The 23,629-nt window shown below is 45.6% G+C and overlaps 1 protein-coding gene across 1 annotated transcript in view; it reads right to left on the bottom strand.

The window, feature by feature from the left end:
* Positions 1–6,011: 6,011 nt before the first annotated feature.
* The window catches only part of ATN1 (atrophin 1), an 84,775-nt gene continuing 67,157 nt past the window's right edge, over positions 6,012–23,629 (bottom strand). The window contains 8 exon segments of the mRNA XM_042451837.1: positions 6,012–6,917; positions 8,342–8,522; positions 9,766–9,909; positions 16,061–16,778; positions 17,823–18,045; positions 21,171–21,403; positions 21,405–23,186; positions 23,358–23,471. Coding sequence (XP_042307771.1) covers positions 6,884–6,917; positions 8,342–8,522; positions 9,766–9,909; positions 16,061–16,778; positions 17,823–18,045; positions 21,171–21,403; positions 21,405–23,186; positions 23,358–23,471 — 3,429 coding nt within the window. The 3' untranslated portion in view covers positions 6,012–6,883.

The following is a 23,629-nucleotide window of genomic DNA, read 5'->3' as shown; positions in this document are numbered from 1 at the left end:
ACTGGAGGACCTAGAGATTCCTAGACAGAACACTCTAGTAGGCATTTATGGCTCCTCCAGTGCAGTTCTATGGTCAATGTCTGTCGCGTGGTGACCATAGAGTTGCACTGGAGGACCTAGAGATTCCTAGACAGAACACTCTAGTAGGCATTTATGGCTCCTCCAGCGCAGTTCTATGGTCAATGTCTGTCGCATGGTGACCATAGAGTTGCACTGGAGGACCTAGAGATTCCTAGACAGAACACTCTAGTAGGCATTTATGGCTCCTCCAGCGCAGTTCTATGGTCAATGTCTGTCGCACGGTGACCATAGAGTTGTACTGGAGGACCTAGAGATTCCTAGACAGAACACTCTAGTAGGCATTTATGGCTCCTCCAGCGCAGTTCTATGGTCAATGTGTCGCATGGTGACATTAGAGTTGCCACTGGAGCGACCTCGAGATCCTAGACAGAAACACTCTCCTAGGCATTTATTATTGGCTCTCCCGCGCAAGTTCTATGTCAAGTCTGTTGCGTTTGTGGACCATAGAGTTGCACCGGAGGACCTAGAGATTTTCCTACAAGGGGGGGGGGGGGTAAGACCACTCTCGTAGGCATTTATGGGCTTCTTCCCGCGCAGTTCTCTGGTCAATTGTCTGTCGCATGGTGACCATGGAGTTGCCCTGGAGCGGACCTAGAGATTGCTCGCATGGTAAAAACAGGAGGAGTTGCAGCCTTGTTCAACGTGACTGTGGCAGAGCTTTCACGGGGGCCAGGGGTTTTCACATGCCAACGACTGTCAGCGTGACCCCCCCGCCTCAACCCCGGCCCATCAGGGCCCGCCATCCTGGACCTCGCTACCTCTTGAGCCTCGCTCCGCGCTCGGAGCTGAGGGCGGCGGGCGGGGTGAAGCCGAGAAGGCGGGCGGGCAGCTGGAGCTCGACATCGGCGCCTCTAGATAAGAAGCGCCTAGGACGAGTCCAGGAAACGACGAAACACCTGAGGCCCCGCCCCCTTCCTTCCCCACGTATTCCACCTGCGAACTGGCTGCTAGTCTCCTGTTGCATTCTGGGGATTTTGGTAGTTCAGCCAAACAGCAATCAAGAGCCCTATGCTCCGAGATGTCTAACATGACCCCCTCTCTTAAAACTGCAGTACCCCAGAAATGCAACAAATGGCAAATTAAAAGTAGAATAGCCAGCAGCTATAAGAGCGTAGAATGCGGCCATACTCTTGTATCTAGCGCAGGATAGCTTCCCCTCCGACACATGAGATGCCCAGAGGGACGCTCTCGCTGCTTGGGTGTTCTTCTTGTGGGCCTGGGGCTGATTGTTTTCCTTTGGAATAAACACTTGAGCAGTTGGACTTGGACCGCTAGGTGAGACCAGGGTTCGAATCCCCGCCTATGGCCAGTTAACTGCAAAATCCCCTGAGGCGACTTGAGCCTTGGGAGAAAGGCGGGGATATAACTAAATATAATAATAATACTAATAATAACTAATATAAGGGCCTCTACAACAAACACAACTGCTCAGCTCCAGAATTCAATAGCCTTGACCAAGACACACACTTTGACAAAAGCGGTGCCAAACCGGGTTACCTCTTGACTCCGATGTGGTGGATCAGCCACCTTGTAATGAAGTGAGCTAGAAACAAGAGACTCTCATTACGCAGAAGGAAGCGATCTCCTCTCTACTTTTTTACAAGGTCTATGTTCTGTTCTTTCTACCCCAATCACTGGCGGTGGTGGGCTCTCCCCTGAGCGCAAAAAGAAAGCTTCTTCGGGACAAATACAAAAAGAGCTCAAATCACTGTGGGAAAAATGTAGGGTGCGGCCATTAGGCTCACTTGATGGCGACTGACCAAAACAGGTCACTGGCGAGCACAATGCAGGCCGTTACCCCGCTTCCCATGTCTGCAGCTCCTGAGGCGAGGCCTCGATCCCAAAAACCACCATAAAAGACGTATTTCCTCGCGAGAAAGAACCCCCGAATTCTTTCTTTAAAAGGACCCCCGCTGGGCGGCCTAAGTCTTATATGCAAAACAGTTCGTTCTGATTGGTTCGGAGAGGGTTCTGAGGAAAGGAACAGGGGCGGAGCCATAGCTTCCAGGAGGAGAAGGCGGCTGGACAGAAGGCGCGGAGCCCCGCCCTTTCGCTCCCCTGTTGGGTGGGCGGGGTTTGAGGAGGGCGGGTTTCAGAGAGGGAGGAAGAACTTAATCGCCGGAAGTGGAGGCTAAACAATGACCAGAGGGGACGCTCTAGACAGTGACGTAAAACTCTCCAGTTGTTTTGGACTTCAACTCCCAGAACCTCAGCCACCTTAGCCATGGTGTTGGGATGCTGAGAGGCTGAAGTCCAAAAACTGGGGGCCAGAGTCTGACCTCTCTGCTCTAGGAGGTCCAAAATGGCCAGCCACCTCTCTTCCAAGGCATGTACCTCCATTTCCACGTTCTCGCCAGGAGGAATACCAAAATTCCTCCCTTCCTGGTAGCCAGAGAGGGCCTCCTTCCTCCTACCTTTCAGCCCTTTTTTTTCCCAGGAGGAGTCCAAAACGCCCTCCATTTTGAGCATGAATTCACATTTTATTTATTTGTGTTTTGAGCTTTTCTGATATGTGCAATTGCCCTACTAGTTACACTACACTTTTCCTGAAAGGCCTCCATTTTGTGGAATCCAACACAACACCGGAGGGTTCCACTAACATACTGTGTCCAAAACAGTGTAAAGATATCAGTAAGGGATAAATACCGTTGGTTTCTTTTTATACAGTTAATCTGTTTAATATTGTTGATTTTGTCTCTTTAGAATAATGGTAGCAAGCTGAAAACATCACTTTATAATTTTTAAGTCTAGAGATGTCTATTGTCCAACAGGAGAAGACCTTGATGCCGAAATGCTGTATAAATCTGTACTACCTTCCTTCCTGGACTGAATTTCGCCCTTTTATTTGAATCATTGCCTCTTATTTATTGCCATGGATTAATGAATGGTCTTGTAATCACATTCTGAGACAAAGATCCCATAGAACGGTGCATTTTCAAGAAGTCCCCCCCCCTACATTTGCTGCTGCCCTATTTGTTTACAGCAGACCTTTGAAGATTTGGACTATATTGGACTTTTCATTAGCAGTTTCATTGATAGTTCTCTCTCTCTCTCTATATTCTATATATCTATATATATATTTGATACATTTCCAAGGTTTTCTAGTATACTCAGATTTTAGTTACATTATTTTGGGAGATACATTAGTGTGGGACACTTTGCTATTCTCACCCTATTGTTTAGACTCCATTTTGTGGTCTGACTTTGTTGTTCTCCTCCTTGGCATAGTAAGGACCGCTGGCCCTTCAAGTCCTTTTTGGTCATTTGTTGGTGTGCTCCCTTCTCTAGATGGCACCAAATACTTGACCCATTGGTGACCCTTCTGATGATGGACCTCCACAGTCCTTGCCTCTCCTCAGCCCTTCAGGCACAGCACTCATGGTCTTCCTTTGCTGATGTCCCTTCCATCTGGCATGGGGTCTTCTCAGTTTTTTTTTTTACCTCCCTCCCCACTTCTCACCATCACATTGGTTTTCTTCCTATATCTGCTTTCTTCACTCTCCAGCTGTCGCAACAATTTTTGATGGTGAAGCTAGGAGCCAGCATGGCCTAGTGGTTTGAGTGCTGGCCTATGACCCCAGAGACCAGGGCTTGAATCTCCACTTGGCATTAAACCCACTGGGTGACCTTGGGTAAGTCACATTCTCCTAGCCTTGGTAAAAGCTAAAGGGCAAACCTTCTGAACAAATCTTGCCACGAAACGCCGGTGTGATAGGTTGCTGTGGTCGAAGCAACTTGATGAAAGGCAACAATGTGCAACACAAAGCAAGCTATGGGGGGGGGTGGGTGGGTGGGTGATTCCTTAGCAAAATCTGTTCAGGCTTTGTTCAGAGGTCTTTGCCTCTTCTCGACCACTGAGAAGAATGATCCTGTCGTTGTCATGGCCCCAAACAAGATTCAAACCCGATTTCCAGTCATAATCTCAAACATTTCAAAACCACTACCATATAGGCTCAGACACTACCAGGATTTCCTATCGAACAGACTCACAACTATACCATTCCCCTCCTAATACGACACAACTCCAACACTTGCGTTTGTGGCTCCTCCTTTCTACGTCAAACCGAGGCAAGTCACCACCACAGGTATATACAGCAGGTTATTATAGCAAGGGATCCTTCAAGGCCCTCTGTCTTGCCTACTTGTCTCGCTTTCCATACCTCTCTGACTTGCGATTGTTTCATAGATCTCAGTTCTGTCCTTCCCACTGCTTCCTAAAAGGAAAACCTCCAATAGGTTCCTTCCTACTTTTCTGTAGGTTGCCACTTTCTGCAGTGCAGTGAGATCCTGGTATACAGGATGCTGCCTTTTGCCCTCCAAGCCATGGCCTAATTCCAACTAAACAACATGGAGGTAAGTCCTGATATTATGGACCAAGTGAGTAACCTCCTTCACTTTTTGTCCTGATTCTTCTAGTGGTGTATCCCCCCTATTATGTATTTTATTTTAGGTTTGTAGTCTACCTCTCACTCTGCTCTAGAGCAACTGAACCTGTCTCCAGTGTCTTGCTCCACGCTCTGGAAAATTGGCAATATTCTTTGTTTTCACACACACACACCCCACCCAATTCAGCTCAATATCAAAGTTGTCCCCATCACCCTATCCTAGATTGTGGACCTGTAGACTAATCTGGTTTGTCAGGAGGTGCTGTTTGAATGGCTGCTGCTCTTAGGGCAAGTACTAAGAACTCTTATTTATCCTCCTGACAACCAGACCACAGACTCCCCTGCTCAAGGATTTTCTGCAGGATGAGAACAGCAGGGGCCCATTTACACTTCACAATTATAATTGCTACAAGTCTGCTTTTAACTGTTGTAGTTCCATCCTATGGAATCCTGGGATTGGCAGTTCCTGGATAGACATTTAGCATCCTCAGCCAGAGAGATCCTCTCGTGCCTCTGGGCAAACTACAAATCCCAGGATTTTACAGAATGCAGCTATGGCAGTTAAAGTGGAATCACAGTGTTGTCATTGTGTAGTGTGGAAGAGCCCTGGGTGTGCACCCATTTCCCGATGTATAAATCACTGGTTCAAGGTGCTGTGCATGAAACACTGAATCAGGAAAAGCAGAAAGGGTTGGAGAGAGACCACATAAAGCACCTTGCTAAAATTTTGTGAACTCAATGATTTTTAATAGTGGACCATCCCACCCTCACAGGCCCATAATGGAAAGTTGAAGACAGAGAGGAAAACAATTTCCCTCTTAAATTCCTTTTTTTTCCTTCCAAAAGTGGGGTTTCTGTTGACATAAGCACAAATCCAGAGCTTTGAAAATTACCTTTCAAAAATAATTTGCTCCCAATACTGAGTACAATGTTTGAAAAATAAATGCTGACATTGCTCATTCATGTTTAAGAAACAGGACAATACACTAGTTTTTTTTCTTTCATTGTTTGGGTGGGATTGAGAAAAGAGCTTGAAAAATTCTTGCCAAAACACTGTAACTTTAAAAAGTAACTAGAAACCATTACTCCTTTCACTGATAAAATAACTTGCTTCTCATCATGTTACTTTAAAAATGCTCCTTCATTTCACCCTCACAAGCTCTCTACAAACCATCTTCCTTTATGCCAAAGAAGTACAGAAGAGAACCAAAACAAAGGAGCAAGATGCTGGTGTTATTATCCGAGATGCTGGCATTATCAGGCTTCTTCTGCCCAGTTGCCAAAACACATCAGGAAGGAAATCTGCAAAAGCAGGAGGGAAAGCCAGAGCACCTCCTGCTCTCCTCTAGAGCAAATGAACCTGTCTCCAATGTCTTGTTCCACTTCCACACTCTGGAAAAGAAATAGTTTCAAAAACTTGATAATAGTCCCTATGTGTACACAAAATTAACACAACAGTTTCCAAAAGGCTTCCTGTTGTAGTTGTTTGACTGTCTTTTTCTTAAGACCTGAATTTATATATAAATTAGTAGAATGTGGGGGAACTGGGTGTGTAGGGAGATTTTTCTCCCATAGTTGGGTATCTTTTAATGTTCTTATGTAAATATATAGGACAGATCAAGATATACAACCGTGAGATTAGACACACACACGGGGAAGTCAAGGAATCACAAATTGCTACGCAAAACTGCCACGTCTAACGGGATGTGCATGGATACATCAACTGGAATGGGTGAAGAGGAAAGGGGCGGCCGCAACTGTGGAAAGTCCCACCATGCCTTGCATCACTTGGCCACGCTGATCTCTTCTTGCCCAGGGGACAAAAGGGGAAAGGAGAGTTGCCATTCTTACAAGAGTCCTGTAACATTCTCCTCTATCACCAAGGCATGGATAAAAAGACAGCAGCCCCCGAAGATACTCACACGGTGCTACGCACCTATTGACTTAGCTCAGTCTCTCAAGGGTTGAGGAAGAACACAACAATGCCTTCAAGCAAAGTTCCACGATGCACTGTTCCTCTGGATTTTGTTGATCAAGGTGTGGAAGGAGGTGTATTTAGTCCATCATGCTTTGAGTTCCTGCTGATTAGCCAGATGTGCCCAAGGATTTGGGGTGGGGTAAGGGCACAGAAGAGGCACATGGGGGATAATACCATCACTTACTGGATACAAGGGAAAGGTGAGCCATTTGCCAAACGTCCTAATTGGTGTTTCACACCCTCTTTGTCCTTCCTTTTTTCCACCCGTCCTCCCTCCACACAGCAGTTGTTCTAGTTCCGTCACTCTTGTTGATAGAGACTGGGAGTTGTGTCATTGTGCAGCTTCCTTCTGGCCCCAGGATTTGGTTGGTTGGTTTTCCTCTCAAAGAAGAAGCAGCAGCAAAGGGGTGATGAAGTCATCATGGGGAATGGAATCCATCTAAAGGGGCTTATCACTTTCTTTTTTCAGGTGGCTGAGAGAAAGAACAAGTAAACACTGAATGGAATGGTTGAACAGAACGCAACCAACTTGTATAGTTTTAAAAACTAATTTCAAGATATTATAATTATTTCTCTGTAAAATAGCTTAGCAGTCTTTTCATGTGGCTGAGTGCTCAAGAAATCTTAGGGCCCAGACACCCAAAATAAAGCTGCTTTGGGTCACTTTGGAGGTAAGCTGTTTAAATGATGCATGCACCCTAAGAGTCCAAAAGCCACACCAAAGCCATGCTCCAATCCTAATGACTGGAGCGCAGCTTTGGCGCAGCTTCTGGCCTCTTAAGATGCATAGGTCATTTAAACAGCATACCTCCAAAGTGACCTAAAGCAGCTTCATTTTGGTCTGTCTGTTCAGGCCCTTAGGAATGGCCTAGAGAATTACATATTTCTGCTGGAGGAGGAAAAACCACCTGGCACTTAGTGAAACAAACGAAAGTCACAGATGAACACAAAGCCCAGTTTCTCCTCATTTGTTTAAAAAGGAGTTTGTAAAGGAGACTTTCCTGCTGGATTGCTCTCCTGCATGGGTCAGAGATTTGGATACCAACCCAGAAAAGGCCCTGTCTCTGGTAGCCATCTCCCTAATTGGTGTAGGAGAAAAAGAGCCTTTCAGGGTTACTTCAAGGAATAGGAAGGTCCGTGTAGTAAAAGACAATCCAGCAGACACAAACCCATTTAGGGCTTAAAAGGTCAAAAATAGATCCCTGAATTGTGCCCAGAAGCAAGTGGGAAGTCAATAAAGTCAGTAAAGGAAATCATGGAAACTGAGTGCCAACTTACAGCAGGACCATCACAGTCTGCACCTGTTGAACTTTCAGCATGCTTTCAGAGTAGGACAATGCTACAGGCTTCCTCCTTTTGGAGAACAGACTTAAAACCTTATTCCATGTAATGGCCAAAAATAGTTAGCAGATGGGAGTCTCTCTTTAAAAAAAAGGAATATGTATATGTTCTTTGAACCAATGCAATATTGTTTTTTAAAAGCCTCTATTTTCAAGGAATGCTGTCCACTTTAGTTCTGCCAAGCAACTCCAGTACGCTGTGGAAGAGATTCCAGAGACAGTTCTAGGCCTCTGACTTAGTTCATGAGTAGCACTCATTGTGTGACCTAAAATTCATTTCTGTCCTGCGCATTATGCTGCAGACTGATAGTGGTGGATCAGATCTCTCTGGGAAGCTTATCCACTGTTCTTGACCAGAGAACCCTTGATAAACACTCACCTACCCCAAGGCTTTCAATAACATTTATCTTCATTCCTCACAGATTTAGGCAGAAGACAGGAAGCTTAACTTAAAACATGCCTATTTTCTTACCTGGACCCCATTGTCCCCTTCACCCTGCCTAAAAACATCAACAACACACATGGGCACTTCTAGCCCCACAACAATCCGCACACACCTGTAGTAATCCTCCTGGGTTGGGAGTGGTACGCCATGCAGAGGGTGGTGGGCATGCAGCCATTGCTGCTGTTCCAGGGCCAGGCGCTGCAGCTCTGCAGACTGTGCATGCATGGCTTGGAGCTGATGTGCTGCAGACATTGGGGTAGACAGTGAGCCAGGCAGGTCTCTGTATGGGGCAGCTGCAGCCAAAGGAGAAGAAGAAAAGAGAACAACAACTAATCACAACTGATCTGTACAAGGGGTCACAGCTACCTGGGGAACATCATGACTTCTCTCCCCTGAACAGTCAGGCAGAAGATCATAAAGGGGAGGCAAGAAGAGAAGGTAGACCTGCCAAAACTCCCGCTTCTGCATTCCGGTCTGAGACAAAGTACAATAGCACCCAAATTCTACCAAACAGTGATATCTTCTTCAGGCAAAGACGTTTAAAATCATATACAAGGGAGGAAATGTTAGTCTGAAGCCTGCATTTTGCCAATATGTGGTTGTTCTCAATTCAAGTGGTATTAGAGAGGCATTAATGAAGACCAAGCCTTTCTCCTTCTGACCACCTCCAGGAAATAAAAAATAAAAATGAGTTCCATTAGCAGGGCATAAATTGATGAGACAAAGGTGCACTGCCAGTCTCCTTTCACCTCTCAGCAACTCTTCCTCTGGCCCCCTTTCCTTTAGGGCACACAGTGTCTACCCCAATGCTTCAACTCAGATCTGAAGGTGTCCAACTGCCTCTCTTCTGGTTGCCAGTTGTCTCCTATTAGACCCATTAATACAAGCAGATTGGAAAGATTAAACTAATTTGCTTTAATGAATAAGTTCAATAAAATAAATTGTCATGTGCTTCTGAATCATCTCAGTGCTTTTACACTCTCTGATCAGACCACAAAGTCTGCAGTAGCTTTAATGTTATTAAGCAACTGAGTGAAAAATGCTTCCTGAAGATTTTTCCCCTTTTACTTCTTAGTAGAAAGTAAAAAAGGGAACTAGTGTGTTGTTGTGGTCTGAGTGTTGGACTAGGACTTTCTCTTGGTCGTGGAAACCTACTAGTTGATCTTGGGCAAGTCACACTCTCACAGCCTCAGAGGAAGGCCATGGGAAAATCCCCTCTGAAGAAATCTTGCTAAGAAAACCTCCTGACAGGTTTGCTTTGAGTTTACTTAAGTTGCAAATAATTTAAAGGTATATAAAGGCAAAGTAAAAAGACTTACTTTAAAAACCACATAAACCTTGCTTCTCACCTTGCTTCCCATCCAGGTCTGTGATGCAGACCTGGACTCCTCTCCATCCCCACACTTTTCTTATCCATCTATATTCTGAATCCCAACCTCAGGTTAGCAATTCCATTTTCTCTGGCCATTCTGTTCGCAGACCCCAATCCTGACAAAACCTTTATTCATATCATGCACTCTGTATTTCAGTTCTTACCAAAAAGCTGGTGGCGCAGCACCTCATTTTCATGGAGTGGATGTGGCAGAAGTGGGTTAGGGATGGCACCAGCTGGGTAGGGTATCCGGGTGAGATGCGACCCAGAAGCCAGTGGGTCAATAAGAGGGTGAACAGAGGCAGAAGCTGCAGAAAGGAGAGATTAAAGTTAGCTTCTGAAATGGGATAGGGATCATCAGAAATTAAAAAAAAAGTGTTGTGTGATATGTATTAAGTTTAAGCACACTTCACTCCTGATTTCTTAGGGCCAAAACAGATGGCCCTGAAGGGGTGGCTTGATGCCATCCCTTTGATCACTGGAATGGAGCTGTGACAACCACACATCACAGCCCTGATCCGGCTTTTTGCTGGCCTAAAAAGAAGCAGCAGAAAGCCGTTCCGTTGTGAGTTAGTAAAGAGCTGACTTTTCCACCATAGCTGCAGCTTTGCGGCACTCTTGAGGTACATGACATATAAACACTGCGCCACCGGAGCACAGCAAAGCCGCCTGCCGTGTGGTTAGGCGGGTGGCTTCACTGAGGTTTCCTGCTGGCTTGGAGGCATGTGTCATCTAAATGACATGCCCCCCAAGCCACCAGGAAGCCGCTTCAATGGGGGCATCTGCTTCGCCCCTTAGTTTAGATTATCAAATGTATGTCTTGCTTCAAGCATCCAAAAGGCATCCCAAAACAACTTACACAATAATAACATACACAAACTACTAAATATAATCACAAATTCATAAACTACATAAATTATAAAACATATTTTGACAATGTCACGATACATCCACACATATAACATCCAGCACCCAGTATAAGTAAATGATGAAAATATCTATCCAAGCTAGGCCAAACTATCCAACAGCTTTGGAAAAGTCTTTGCCTGGTGCTTAAAAGATCATAAAAGTTAGCCATATGGAAGCTTCCTTGGGAAGAGCCATCCATAAATTGGGGATGGGCAGTGAGGTACCACAGAAAAGAACCACTCTTGCATTGCCATCTTCATGACATCTGTAAGGCCTCAAACGTCAAGCATTTTTTGGAGAAAAGACACTCCTCGAGACCATGAAATGTTCTGTCTGTGCATGTGCCTTCAGGTCTGAATTTCATGGGATTTTCATAGGCAAGGAATCCTCATAGATGATTTTACCAGTTCCTTCCTTTGAGACAGAGCCTACATCATCTGGTATCCATTGGCAGTCTCCCATCCAAATATTAACCAGAGATGACCCTGCTTAACTTCCAGGACCTAACAGATCTAAATAGGCTTAGGGTATTTAGGTGTCACATGAAAGGCTAGCTAAATAAGAACTAGCACTTTAAATTGCTCTTGGAAATGAAATGGATGCCACCCCCATTTTGTCAATGCTGTTAACAGGCATTTTGCACCACAGAGGCCACTTGTGCTCCAATAATTTAATAATTAATTTGCATGGGTCCTAAGAGTCCGGAGGTCGTGCCAAAGCCACACTCCATTCCTAAGCACTGGAGTGCAGCTTTGGTGCAGCTTCCGGACTCTTAGGATGCATGCATCATTTAAACAGCATACCTCCAAAGAGACCCGAAGCAGCTTTATTTTGGCAGTCTGTAACAGGCCTATATGATTTGGTCGAAATTGACAAGCTGACTGTCTTAATTAAAGAGAAATCTCTAAGTAATTTTAAAGAAAGATTGGAAAGCTGCAGTGTAACTGCTTTTTTACAGATACAGCAGGGTATAGTAGTATAATCTGTAGTATAATCTCAAAATTGGTAGGCTTAATTAACAATAGAAACTTAAGGTAAGGGACTGATTATAGAGAAAGTTTGCTATTTCTGCATATATAACCATTAGTTGAAAAGGTGAAAGCCATTATTTCATCTCCCCCCCCCCCCGTTCCTTTTTAGTTTTGTAGGCTTAGTAGTGTGTTTGGTTTATCTATGTTTAGAATATATGACCCAGGAAATCACAGACTGTAAGTCTGACATTAATACCAGGTTAAACTCTAGAACAGGTTATTAAAAAGTTAATTTGTGAGCATTTAGAAAATACCGTGCTGAATACTAGGAAAGAGCAAACTTGTTATCCTAATGGAATTACTAGTGTGGCTTGTCAAGGGAATACTGTGCCAGCAGTCTATCCTACAGGGTTGACAAGATGAAAAATGTGGGATGGATACTATTACTGTTAAGTGATAAAACAGCTGGTTGAGCAATCATATTTAACAAATGTTCATGGCATCCACCTGAAGCACAGTTTAAGAAGAGTGCCACATGATTCTGTGCTCAGCTATGTTCTCTCCAACATTTTTGGATGTTAAAGATCTGGATGAGGGTGTATACAGGTTACTTACCAAATTTATTATCAATATAAAGCTACAAGCTATAGCCAACACTATAGATAGAAGGAAAGAGCCAAATACAAAAACATCTGAGTGGCATGGGGCATTAAATCAAAATTAGTAAGCTGGGATTTAAGATTTTCAAAAGAATCAAAGATGCAAGTATTGGATAAGGAACATCTACTTTTGCAACAGTGTGTATTTAAAATACCTATGTGCCTTACTGGATTATAAGCTAAGTATGAGCCAGCTATGTGAAGCAGGTGTTTAAAAAGTTAAATAGTATTAACCTGCAACAGCAGGTCACAAGAAGTAATAATTCTTCTCTAGTCTGCTTTATTAGACCTCATTTGGAATATTGCGTCCAGGTCTGGGATCCACATTTTTAGAAGGATATTGATAAACTGAGGCCTGTTACAGACTGCCAAAATAAAGCTGCTTCGGGTCTCTTTGGAGGTATGCTATTTAATTGATGCATGGGTCCTAAGAGTCCGGAGATCACGCCAAAGCCACACTCCATTCCTAAGCACTGGAGTGCAGCTTTTGGTGCAGCTTCCAGATTCTTAGGATGCATGCATCATTTAAACAGCATACCTCCAAAGAGACCCGAAGCAGCTTTATTTTGGCAGTCTGTAACAGGCCTGAGTCTCTCCAGAGCAGAGCGAATAGAATGCTGGGTGTTCTGGAAAGCACAACTTAGGAGGAAATATTGAAAGAGCTGGTGTACTTAGCCAGCAGATGAGAAGATAAAGGGGAGGCATGATAGTGGTTTCAGATCTCTGAAAAGCTCCCTCACACAGAAGATGGAGCACGTTTGTTCTCTTTTCTTGCAGAGTGGTCTAGTGTAACGGTTGAGACTGCAAGAAAACAGATTTCAGCTAGACATTAGGAAATGCATTTAGGATAAATGTTTGTAGAATAAACTGAATTTTCCTTCACTAGAAGTATGCAAAAAGAGACTGAGATGGCTGTTTGCCAGGTGTGCTTCAGGTGTCTCCTGCACTGAGCAGGGGGTTTGCTGCTCAGACAGTCATTAAGGCAGACTTTCTCAAACTTTTTACCCTGGAGGAACCTTGAAATTATTTTCAGGTCTCAGGTACACCTGCATAAACCTATTTTATCTAGAGCTCAAAAAAAGGTATTTTTTTAAAATCATGATCTCTCATAGCAACATCTCACACAACCCTAGGACTCCAGGGAACCCAGGCTGAGAAACCCTGCTGTAAGGTTTCTTCCAACTCTATGATTCAATGTTCCCGAAAGAAAAATGGCTCCAGAGCTACACAGTAACATCATAGTTGAGGTGGGAATGGAGGAAGCACTGCCTTATTATTTACAACTCTGCATTTCTTAATGTCAACATATTCTTTGTTGCTGTTGATGTTATGTGCCTTAAAGTTATTTCTTACTTATTGCAACCCTATCACTGGGTTTTCTGAGGCTGAGAGCAAGTGGGTTTCTACGGCTGAGCCAGGACTTGAACCCTGGTTTCCAGAGTCAATGCTACAGAGTCCAAGTCCAATACTCAAACCACTACACTATACTGGCTCTCTAATGGACATATACGGATACCCAAAAATCACACCAAACTTCTATCTCTTACAGATGCAAAAAAGCAGGGCTAGAAGTGTATGTGCAATGCAATTACAGGAGCCAAAAAAATTAAAGTTACCCATGGTCATGGGGTGGGATTACGCATGGATATGGGGAAATTTAATGTCATGCAACAGAATGCCAAGCCCAATGTGAAACAACAGCTCTCTGTGCACAACTCCAGGTCTGCATCCTTGAACTAAATGTAGGCAGTCCACATTGGGCAAAAATGTCCAAACATTTTTTTAGAGGGGAACTTTTGCATGCATAAAATACAAACAGGATTCTGGCAATGCTTCTTGGTGAAAAATCTGGATTACCTTGGTGAACAAGAATGCCTGATTTATTTAAATGCAGAGTGCACACACTTTGGGCCATAACCTTATTGGGGGAGGGGAAGTACAGTGTAGCCCCAAAACCTCCCAGAAAGAACAAAGAGAGAGAGAGACACGAAAGCTCCCTCCAAGTAATTAGAGATCAATTTTTAATTTGCAACCAGACCTGTAATGAGTTTACAATACAGAGAGTAATAATTAATTACCAATTGATTGCAAAGCAGGATTGATAAGGAATGAGTCAGGAATCACTTAGTTAACCTAATAAACAGGGCCAGATAAACTGCACCCCAGAGCACAGAATGAACTTGCTGATGTACTTGCAGAAACAATGTCATTTTTGAGAAATCCTGGAGAATGGGTGAAGTGCCAAAGGACTGGAGATGAGCAAGCATTGTTCCTCTCTTCAAAAAAGCCAAAATGGAAGATCCAGGAAACTACAGGCCAGTTAGCCTGGCCTCAATACCAGGAAAAGTATCACAACACTGAATAAAGAATAAATCCTGCCAAATACTGTAATATCTCTTTTTTGATCAGGTCACTAGTTTAGTAGATGGTGGGAATGCTGTGAATGTCATCTGGATTTCGGCAAAATATCTCAGAAGATCATCATATTCAGTATAGCAAGCTAATTAAATGTGGAATAGATGGGAAGACTATGAGATGGATATGATGGAAAACCATGCTCAAAGAGTCAGCAATGGTTCTGTCCTGGAGCCATTTTCAACATTTTTATCAGTGCCTTAATTGACGGGGCAGAAGGAATCCGTATCAAATTTGTAGATGATACAAAACTGGGAGGGGCAGGTAACACACTGGAAGACAGGAAAAGAACTTGAAAGGATCTTGATAAACTAGAGAAGCGGACAGAATAAAATAAAATTCAATAGAGCCAAATTAAAAATTTAGTCCACAAAAACCAAATGCACAGGTATAGAATGGGGAATACATAGTTCAGCAAACTACATGCAAAAAGGACCTTGGAATTATTGTTGCTCATAAGTTGAGTATGAGCCAGTAGTGCAATGCTGCAGCATAGAAAGCAAATGCTGCGTTAATTAGCAGCATAGTTTTCAAGTCAAGCGAAATAATATCTTCTGCACTGCTCAGGCCTCCCTGAAATACTGAGTTCAGTTCTGAGTGCCTCATTTTGAGAAGGGTATAGACAAGTTGGAGCAAGTTCACAAAAGGGCAATGAGGATGATAAGAAGTATGGAGAGCAAAACACTTGAGGAGAAGCTGAAGGAGCCGAGCATGTTCAGCCTGGTGAATTCTTCTCACTGAGGAGTGACATGACTGTACTCTTCAAATATCTTGAAGACTATGACAGACAGGATGGGGCAGGTTTGTTTTCTGCTGCTCCAGAGGGCAGGAGTGCAACGGGTCTAATGGTTCTAAGTTACAGGAGGACAGATTTTCATTGAACACTGGAAAAAACTTATAATGAGAAGCGATTTGACAATGGCACCATTCACAGAGAGCTGGTGGGATCTCCTACTCTGGATGTCTTCAATAACAGGCTGGACAACTACCTGCTGGGGATGCTCTACCTGGAGACCTGAACAGGGTGTTGGACTTTATGGCCCATGAGGCCCCTTCCAATTCAATGATTCTAATCAACTACATAATTAATTAAGTAATTGTTAATTACATAATTAGAATAATAATGAACATTTCCAACATAATAGGATCAGAATTTCTAAGGTGTGGCTGTCACTGAAGTGGTACAATCTTTTTTTGGAAGTACCACTGAAGGCAACAGGTAGGGATTTTATGGTTGAAAGCTCTTCTTTGCAAAAAAGCTCTCTACCTACATATAGAATGTTAGTAGGAATGCTTCTCCACTAAATCTCTCCTTGACATACTGGCTTCACATGTGTAGAGCTTTGTTTATTTATTCTGGGCGAGCAGTCATGTGAAGCTCACACACACACAGAGCACCAGTCTGAAGCAGTACAGCTCCAGCCTTTTCATTTGAACAAGAATGAAGCCTGAAAGGTGACCCCATGCTCAGGTTGTGCAGAGACATTTGCAATAGATCTCCTCACCTGCGTGAATGGCATCCTGCTGGTGGAGGTGAAGATGAGAGTGGATGTGGGAGTGCTGATGATGGTGAGGAGTCACGTTGAGCATCTGCAGCCGAGCCAAGGGATCGTTGCTCAGAGCAGCCACTCTCTCCGCGTGCTGTCGCTCAGCTGCTAAGCGCTCGGCATAGGACATGTCAGGACGCAAGGCAGGGCCTGCCGCCAACGCTAGCCGCTCTCTTTCCAGGTGGCCCAGCCCCGGATGGAAGGGGAAAGCAGGGTGCAAGCCAGGGCCCGCCTGCAAAGCCAACCCCCCGTGACGTGGAAAAGGATCCATGGCAGCACCAGGAACAGTGTGGAGCTGCTCCAACTCAGCTGGCTTCACCTCAAAGCCAGGCTTAAGGCGCTCACGCAGGTCACGGTCTCTAAGATCTCGCTCACGGGCTTCTCGCTCTCTCAGCTCTCTCTCCCGAGTGGCCGGGTCACTGCTGTAGATGGCTGGCACATTGTAACCCAGCAGTGCTGGGTCAACAGCACCCAGCGGGACGTAGAAGGGATGGTTGCGGTTACTTGGAGACATCACATGGGGCCGGGCATACTCGCTGAGGGTACGAAGAGCTGGTGTGTCAGGGCCCAGGTATGGTGGGACAGTTGCCACAGCACTGCCCTGTTCAAAGGATGGGCGGTGAGCGACAGGACCAAGAGATGGACACTCCACTGCTCGGCCTTCTTGTGCCACCTTCTGCAAGAGATAGGAGGAATGTGAGTCAGTGAGAGGCATTTGGACACCAAGGCATGCAAGGTCCATAGACGATTGGGGCCCTCAAAGATATTGTATGACTGTTTTCTGATTTTCTTTTATGTTTTTTATTAAATGAAAACTGTGGAGATTATTGCATGAAGCTTCCCTCCCGGCGTAATTGCAGCTTTGTAAACTCCTGAAACAGCAACAGTTCTAACAGGTTGCACTATTGTGCTACCATTCTGTTTACTTGTGAGATATCCAAGATTACGTAAGTAAGTAGTCTAGCCTTCATTGGGAGTGTGTGTGTGTGTGGTAAACCCAGTTTAAAACCCCTTTCTCCTGCCAAATACAAACTATTGCCTCTCCCAGGAGTAAAAATCTAGACTTCATTGGGAATGGGGTGTGTGCATTGAAATCAGTTTAAATGCACTGAAACTGGTTTAAATCCCCTTGTCTCTGAATTACACTGGAATGACCTATGGCACCATTCTTCAATAAGGGGTTAGCTGTTGGATTGACAGCTATTCATGGGATTTTCCCATTCATTAAAAGCAGCGACAGAAGCACAAACTGAATACAGGATGCCCTACTGCCTAACCACAAGGTTGTGCGATAGGATCCAGCAATTACAATTACAACCCCGCTTCTATCCCACTATTTAAGAACAGTGAGGTAATCTCCTATGTCTCTACCTTCTTTTTAGCTACAGAGATACAAAGAAAAATGTAGACATTATTCTACCCATGATATATACATTATTCTAAATTCTAATACTATTTCCTTTTACCTTCCAACATTCTAGCCAATGATTGGAAATGCCTTGCAAAAAATGGCATGTACTAACAATGAATTATGCATTTTATAAAACATTTAATACCACTAGATATATATATTTTTAAAGGTACTACTGCCTATCTTTAGGTTTTGGCCCAAACCTGACACTCCTGTCTTTTAAAAAATAGTTTAGCTGACCTATTACCCTTTTAAACAACCAGGAGCTGAGTATGGGCTTGTGATAGTTAAGGCAGCTCAGGTACTTACCACACTTCTTTCCAGTTCCCTTTCTTTCTCTCTCTCCCGTTCCTTCTCCCGTTCTCTCTCTCTTTCGCGTTCTTTCTCTTCCCGGGCCTTCTGTTCTGCCTCCCTGCGTACCTTCTCTACCAGATCTGCCCGTTTCTTGGCCAGTTTGGAGCCATCCAGGGGCACAAAGTACAGATCAGTCCGTGAGCAAGAGTTGAAGCCACGATCCAGATGTTTGTTGAACCTGTGAAAGAACTAACACATGAGCTTCCAAATAAAGTGGAGATGAGAAGGTCCAGAAGTGATGAGACCTTCAAGTAATAGTAACAGACATGCAAGTGTACTCTTTGTTTTGTAAAAAGGTGGTCAGACTTCAAGTTTACAGCATCTACTTGAGGTGTGTTTTGGTTATGTTTTTGTTTTTACTGGAGACCCACTAGCTAGAGCTCAGTGAAAATAAACACACCTAGAATCCTAGAATTTAAAAGTTCTGAGCCCACGTATTTAAGCATCACAACTGAGTGGATTTTACAACTCTTCCACACCAAAATCCACTCCTGGTGACTAAAAGCCTTTTTTCATTTCAGCAGTGTAATTTGGAGATGTGTTTTGTTGTTGCTTGTTAAATGACTGGGAGTCAAAATTCCTAGAAAGTTATGCATAGATTCTGATCTACCTATCGCCTATTTCTGCTCGATTACCCTATCTACACTAAACAAATTAAAGCAAAGTTCTGATCCAAGGTAACCCAAATTCTCCAACAAGAAAAGTAAAAATTCATTGGCCTGAATTTGCAAATTAAGTGAACTGGCAAAACAGTTTTTCCTTCGCACTGACTGGCCCGGAAGGGTCAGGAAGGCAGCCAGGAGCTACAGAGGGCACTCAAGGCTACTACATTCAGTCCACTAGAAATCTTACTCCACAACTCTTCTAGCTTTTCAGGTTTTATCAAGCCATGTACTTAGGAGGGCGAAGAGGGTGGGTGGGGATCTGGGCTTAGGGTGGTCTGTACAAGAGAGGAGCCCTCAAATATATTCTAGGGCTGTTTTCTGATTTTAAGTTTTCACTAAAAGAAAATCAAGGGGGGATACAGACGGGTGGCTACTTCTTTACCCCTTGTTGGCGCTGCACCAACTGCACCGCGCAGCATCTACATGCTCCATAAAAGGAAGCCGCCTAGAGCGACTTCTTTTTAGGAGCACCATAACGATGCTCATGTGCCCTGACACCATTGTTTCTGGCAAGTGCTGTTTGGGTGCGCGGACACCTGCACATCATTGTTGCATGCCCCGTATGGGTGGGGCTGTGGCAAGATGGCGCATGGGCGCCGCTATTAGGACTGAGCGCATATGGACACGTAGCCTTACGAAGCCCTTAAATCGGCCCCAGGACGGCGCTTTTTGCCCGTCTGTATCAGGCCTAAGTCTCTACTATAGTCAGACCTCCTTATCCATGCATTCAAGCATCCACTGCTTGAATACACACACACATTCCAAAAAGCAAACCTTGATTTTGCCATTTTATATAAAGGATACCATTTTACTACACTATTGTATTTAATGAGACTTGAGAATCAATGGTTTTTGATATCTCTGGGGGATCCTGGAACCAAACCCCAGCAAATACCAAGGGCCCACTGTATCATTTTAGCTACAAAGATTCAAAGGAAAAAAATGTAGATATTACTCTATCCAAAATAGATGCATTATTCTAACTACCTAATACTATTTCCTTTTACCTTCCCAGCATTCTAGCCAATGATAGGGAAAGCACTGAGGAAAATGGAATGTACCAAACAATTAATTTTACATTTTATAAAATATTTAATACCACTAGATATATTTCATTTTTAAGGGTACTACTGCCTATCTTTAAATGTTGGCTGCTATGCACTCTTGCCTCACTGCCAAAAAATTGCTAACTATGAATAATATACGTAGTTGCATACCTTTGCAAGCACGAGTGAGTTACACACATACATAAGACAGAGAGAGACAGAGCAACAGAGGAAGCTAAGATTCTTAGGAAGCTTAACTGCTCTCCTGATAGCCTCTGAGGACTCATCTACACTCCCACAGATTCATGACACATGGACAACCCATGAATCCAGGCACATCTCCCCGTATCCAAGTAAGGTGAAATCTGTATACATTCTCTGTATGATGGTTGCACTGTGTGATGGCACTGAGTCAGTTCATGTGCAAACAAAAGGCCACCTAGGTTAAGGTGAAGGAGAACTCCTGTTGATGGCACATGTCACTGTGGGACGGTCTGTGCCTCTGTGGCATCCCACAAATGGGCTGCATGGGGCAGAACCACAACTTAAACATTTTGTTATTCAACAGTCAGCAAAACGTGAAGTGGGATCCCCCATTTGTTAAGTGGTAAAGTACAGCAAGATGATCTACTCTCACAGCAGGACACAATTATTTTAATGTAATCAATCATATCTAGTGTAATTTTTGTTGTTGTTGTGTGCCTTCAAGCTGTTTCCGACCTACAGCGACTTACAGCAATACTAAAGTGACCCTATCATGGGGTTTTACTTAATATAAAATACACCATGAGCAACACAACCCATTAACAGTGTACATTGCCCACTATATCATTGACAAGCACTATGCCAGCATCAGTGTGTGGTTGGAAATAAAAGCTCAGATTATTTTTAAAAGGGTGATGCAGAAGGCCCCTGGCTGTAAGTGGAATGACAATGGGGTGGGTAGAGACGCAACCCATAGGCAGCATCAGAGGGTAAAGTGAGGCCAAATTAGGCTGGTGCAAAAGGCTCAATGGAGCTGCTTTTCTCGTTTCTCTCATCTTCTCAGACTCCCTTGTGCTGCCATTCTCCTTCCCTTCCCTGTGTCCATTTCTGGGCACTATAATTCAAAAAGGATGTTGACAAGCTGGAGAGTGTCCAGAGAAGGGAGACTAAAAATGGTGAAGGGTCTAGAAACCATGCCTTATGAAGAGAGAGTTAGGAAATTAGGTATGTTTAGCTTGGAGAAGATAATGTTAAGAGATAGTATGACAGCCCTGTTTAAGTATTTGAAGGGATGTCATATTAAGGATGGAGCAAGCTTGTTTTCTGCTGCTCCAGAGACTAGGACATGTAGCAATGGATGTAAACTACAGGAAAAAAAATTCCACCTAGACATTAGGAAGAACTTCCTGACAGTAAATGCTGTTTGACAGTGGAAGATGCTGTGGCATCTCCTTCTTTGGATACCTTTAAATAGAGGCAGGATGGCCATCTGTCAGGTGTGATTTGTGAGTTCCTGCATGGCAGAATGGGGTTGGACTGGATGGAGATCATGGTTCTATGTTTCTATTATTCCCTTCCCACCCGAGCCCACCCCTCTCATTCCTCACCTGGCTGACTGGCTGGCATGACTTGGTACATCCACCACTTTGGGGGCTGGTGAGGGGCTCCGGACAGGGGGCATTGGGCTTTCAGGAGGCTCGTAGTCCTCGGAAGGCTCTTGCTTGATCTGTGCAGCACTGAGGGGCAGTGGAGGCAAAGGTGGAGGAGGGGCAGCCATGCTCCCAGAGGCCTGTGGGGCAATGGGGGCTGGCGAGGGGGCCTTGTAGCCTCCAGCCACGGGGGGAAGAGGTCAGCCTATAGCCTGGTGGCGTGGCTGCTCGGAAGGAGGATGCTGAGGAGGAAGAGGGTGGGGAGTTGGGCTTGTAGGGGGCAGGGGGCTGAAAGGGGGGTGATGGGGAAGCTGTCCGCTTTCCATATGAGGCCACAACGGGGGGGCCCACTGGAGGTGACACGGTCTTGTAGGGGGTGGCAGTGGAGGAGGAAGAGGAGGAAGCAGCCATGGTGGTTATGACCGTGGAGAGTGTCACTGAGGCAGAAGTGACTGGGGGTCCGGCCCCATGTGCAGGTGAAGGGGGAGGTGGAGGGGGAAAAGCATAGGTGGCATTGTTCTGCCCTTGGGGATGGCTACAGACCCCAGGATATGGCCCCTGGGAGGAGGAGGAGGAAGAAGAGGAGGAGGAGGAAGAGGAGGAGGAGGAAGAAGAACCAGAAGCAGCAGAAGCAGCAGAGGGAGCCTGACTATATGTGGAATGGCCATGGGGTGGGTAGAGGCGCAACCCATAGGCAGCGTGGGAAGGATGATGTGGGCCTGGCTCCAGAGGATGGGAATACCCTCCCGAGGTCTGGGTTGTGGCAGCCGCTGCCGCTGGGGGAAGCCCAGTGTTGCCAGTGCTGTGATTGTGGTTGTGGTTATGGTGTTGCTGCTGCTGCTGTTGCTGGTGATGGACAGCTTGGCCGGGGAAGGAGGCTGGAGGGGGATGGGAGCCAGGGTTCCCTGGGGGACGGCTATAGGGTGGGGGTCCCTGGCTCCACACGGGCTGGGAGGGCATAGAGGGCTGGGTGTACTTGGGGGGCTGGCTGGAGACAGAGAGGCTGCTGGGCGGTGGGAATGAGTGTCCGTAGGAGGAAGCACTGTAGCTTGGCAGTGCCTGGGATGGGGGAGGGAGGCCGTACTGGCCAGAGGAGCTGGGAGGGGGCGGAGGGGGTGCATAGGGGTAGCGGGATGGGACGGGGGACTTGTCTGGCCCCATTCCATGGGGGGACGGGAGGTGTCCGCCCATCGCTGGCCCCACTATGCCGGGCGAGCTGGAGCTGGCAGTCATGTTATTAAGAGGGCGCAGGGCAGGTGGAGGCGGCAGGTTGGCCAACACATGCGGGAAGGGGGCGGCCGAAGGGGGTATCACTGAAGGGGAGTTGTTTGGGGGTGTCTTCTGAGGGGGCAAGCCACCTGCCATTGGAGGCAGGGATATGGGGGTTGTAGGGGGAGGGTTGTGCTTGGTGCTCAGTGGCTGCTCACGCCCGCTTGGTGCAGGGATCCCTGCTCCCACACTCACAGCCTTGGGCCCCATCTGGACCACATTGGTATTTGGGTAGAGGGAGACATGGGTACTGCAGGAGGAAGAAGAAGAGGAGGAGGAGGAGGAAGAGGAAGGGGAGGAAGAAGAGTTGGTGGAGGGAGGTGGTGCTGGCGGGGGGGCCTGGGCCTGGAAAATCCTTGAGGGCTGGGCTTCAAGTTGAGACGGGAATCCACTTGTCGGGCCAGGAGGATGAACCTCCCCTGCCAAGCTGAAGGCTGGCTCTGGTGGGCGAGGAAGGCCCTCAGTCAGGGGAGCGGGAGAGGGACTCTGGGGGAAGAGTGGGGGGTGATGATAAGGGCGGGACGGCCCTTGGGAAAGCACAGAGGAAGAATCAGAATCATTCTCCACACTCCCAGGACTGTAGACGCTGGGAGAGGTGCTCCTGTTGTCCTGGTCGATGTCACGGGGGTCACTGCTGGTCTCATCGTTGAAGCTATGACCGTCTAGGCTGTCCACATCTGAGGGAGACTGAGGTCTCGGCAGCTCCTGTTTGAAGAAATAATCAGCAGACAGTCTTTCAGCAACATGAGAACAGGTCCCCTTTGAGGAAAGCTCTAGAGTCCCAGGGATTGCTGGGGACCAGAAGCATGATGGGCAGGGGAGCAGGGAGAACAATTCTGGACAGATTTGGAGGATGTCTGGCCAGGAGAATCTTACCTCTGTTTTAGTTTTCTTTGGGGCATTGGTGTCCTCTCCTTCACTCTCTGAAATTTCTTCTGGTCGGCTTTGCTTGCTTCCTTTAGGGGCCATTGACTCCTCCACACGACCTTTCTGCAAGGCAAGGGATGGAAGACAGATGTCAAAAGGAAGGCTCTGCTCAAAGTCCTGTTTAGTTTTCCTTCATATTCTTCTAACTTTTGAATATAAATACAGTTTCGGAATATAATATATTCCGGAATATAAATACAGTTTCACAAAGAATCATAGAG

This window comes from Sceloporus undulatus, chromosome 2 (genome assembly GCF_019175285.1).
Source record: "Sceloporus undulatus isolate JIND9_A2432 ecotype Alabama chromosome 2, SceUnd_v1.1, whole genome shotgun sequence".
NCBI classification, from domain to species: Eukaryota; Metazoa; Chordata; class Lepidosauria; order Squamata; family Phrynosomatidae; genus Sceloporus; species Sceloporus undulatus.
Note: the sequence above shows the minus strand (reverse complement) of the source record. Positions and strands in the feature narration are given on the sequence as shown.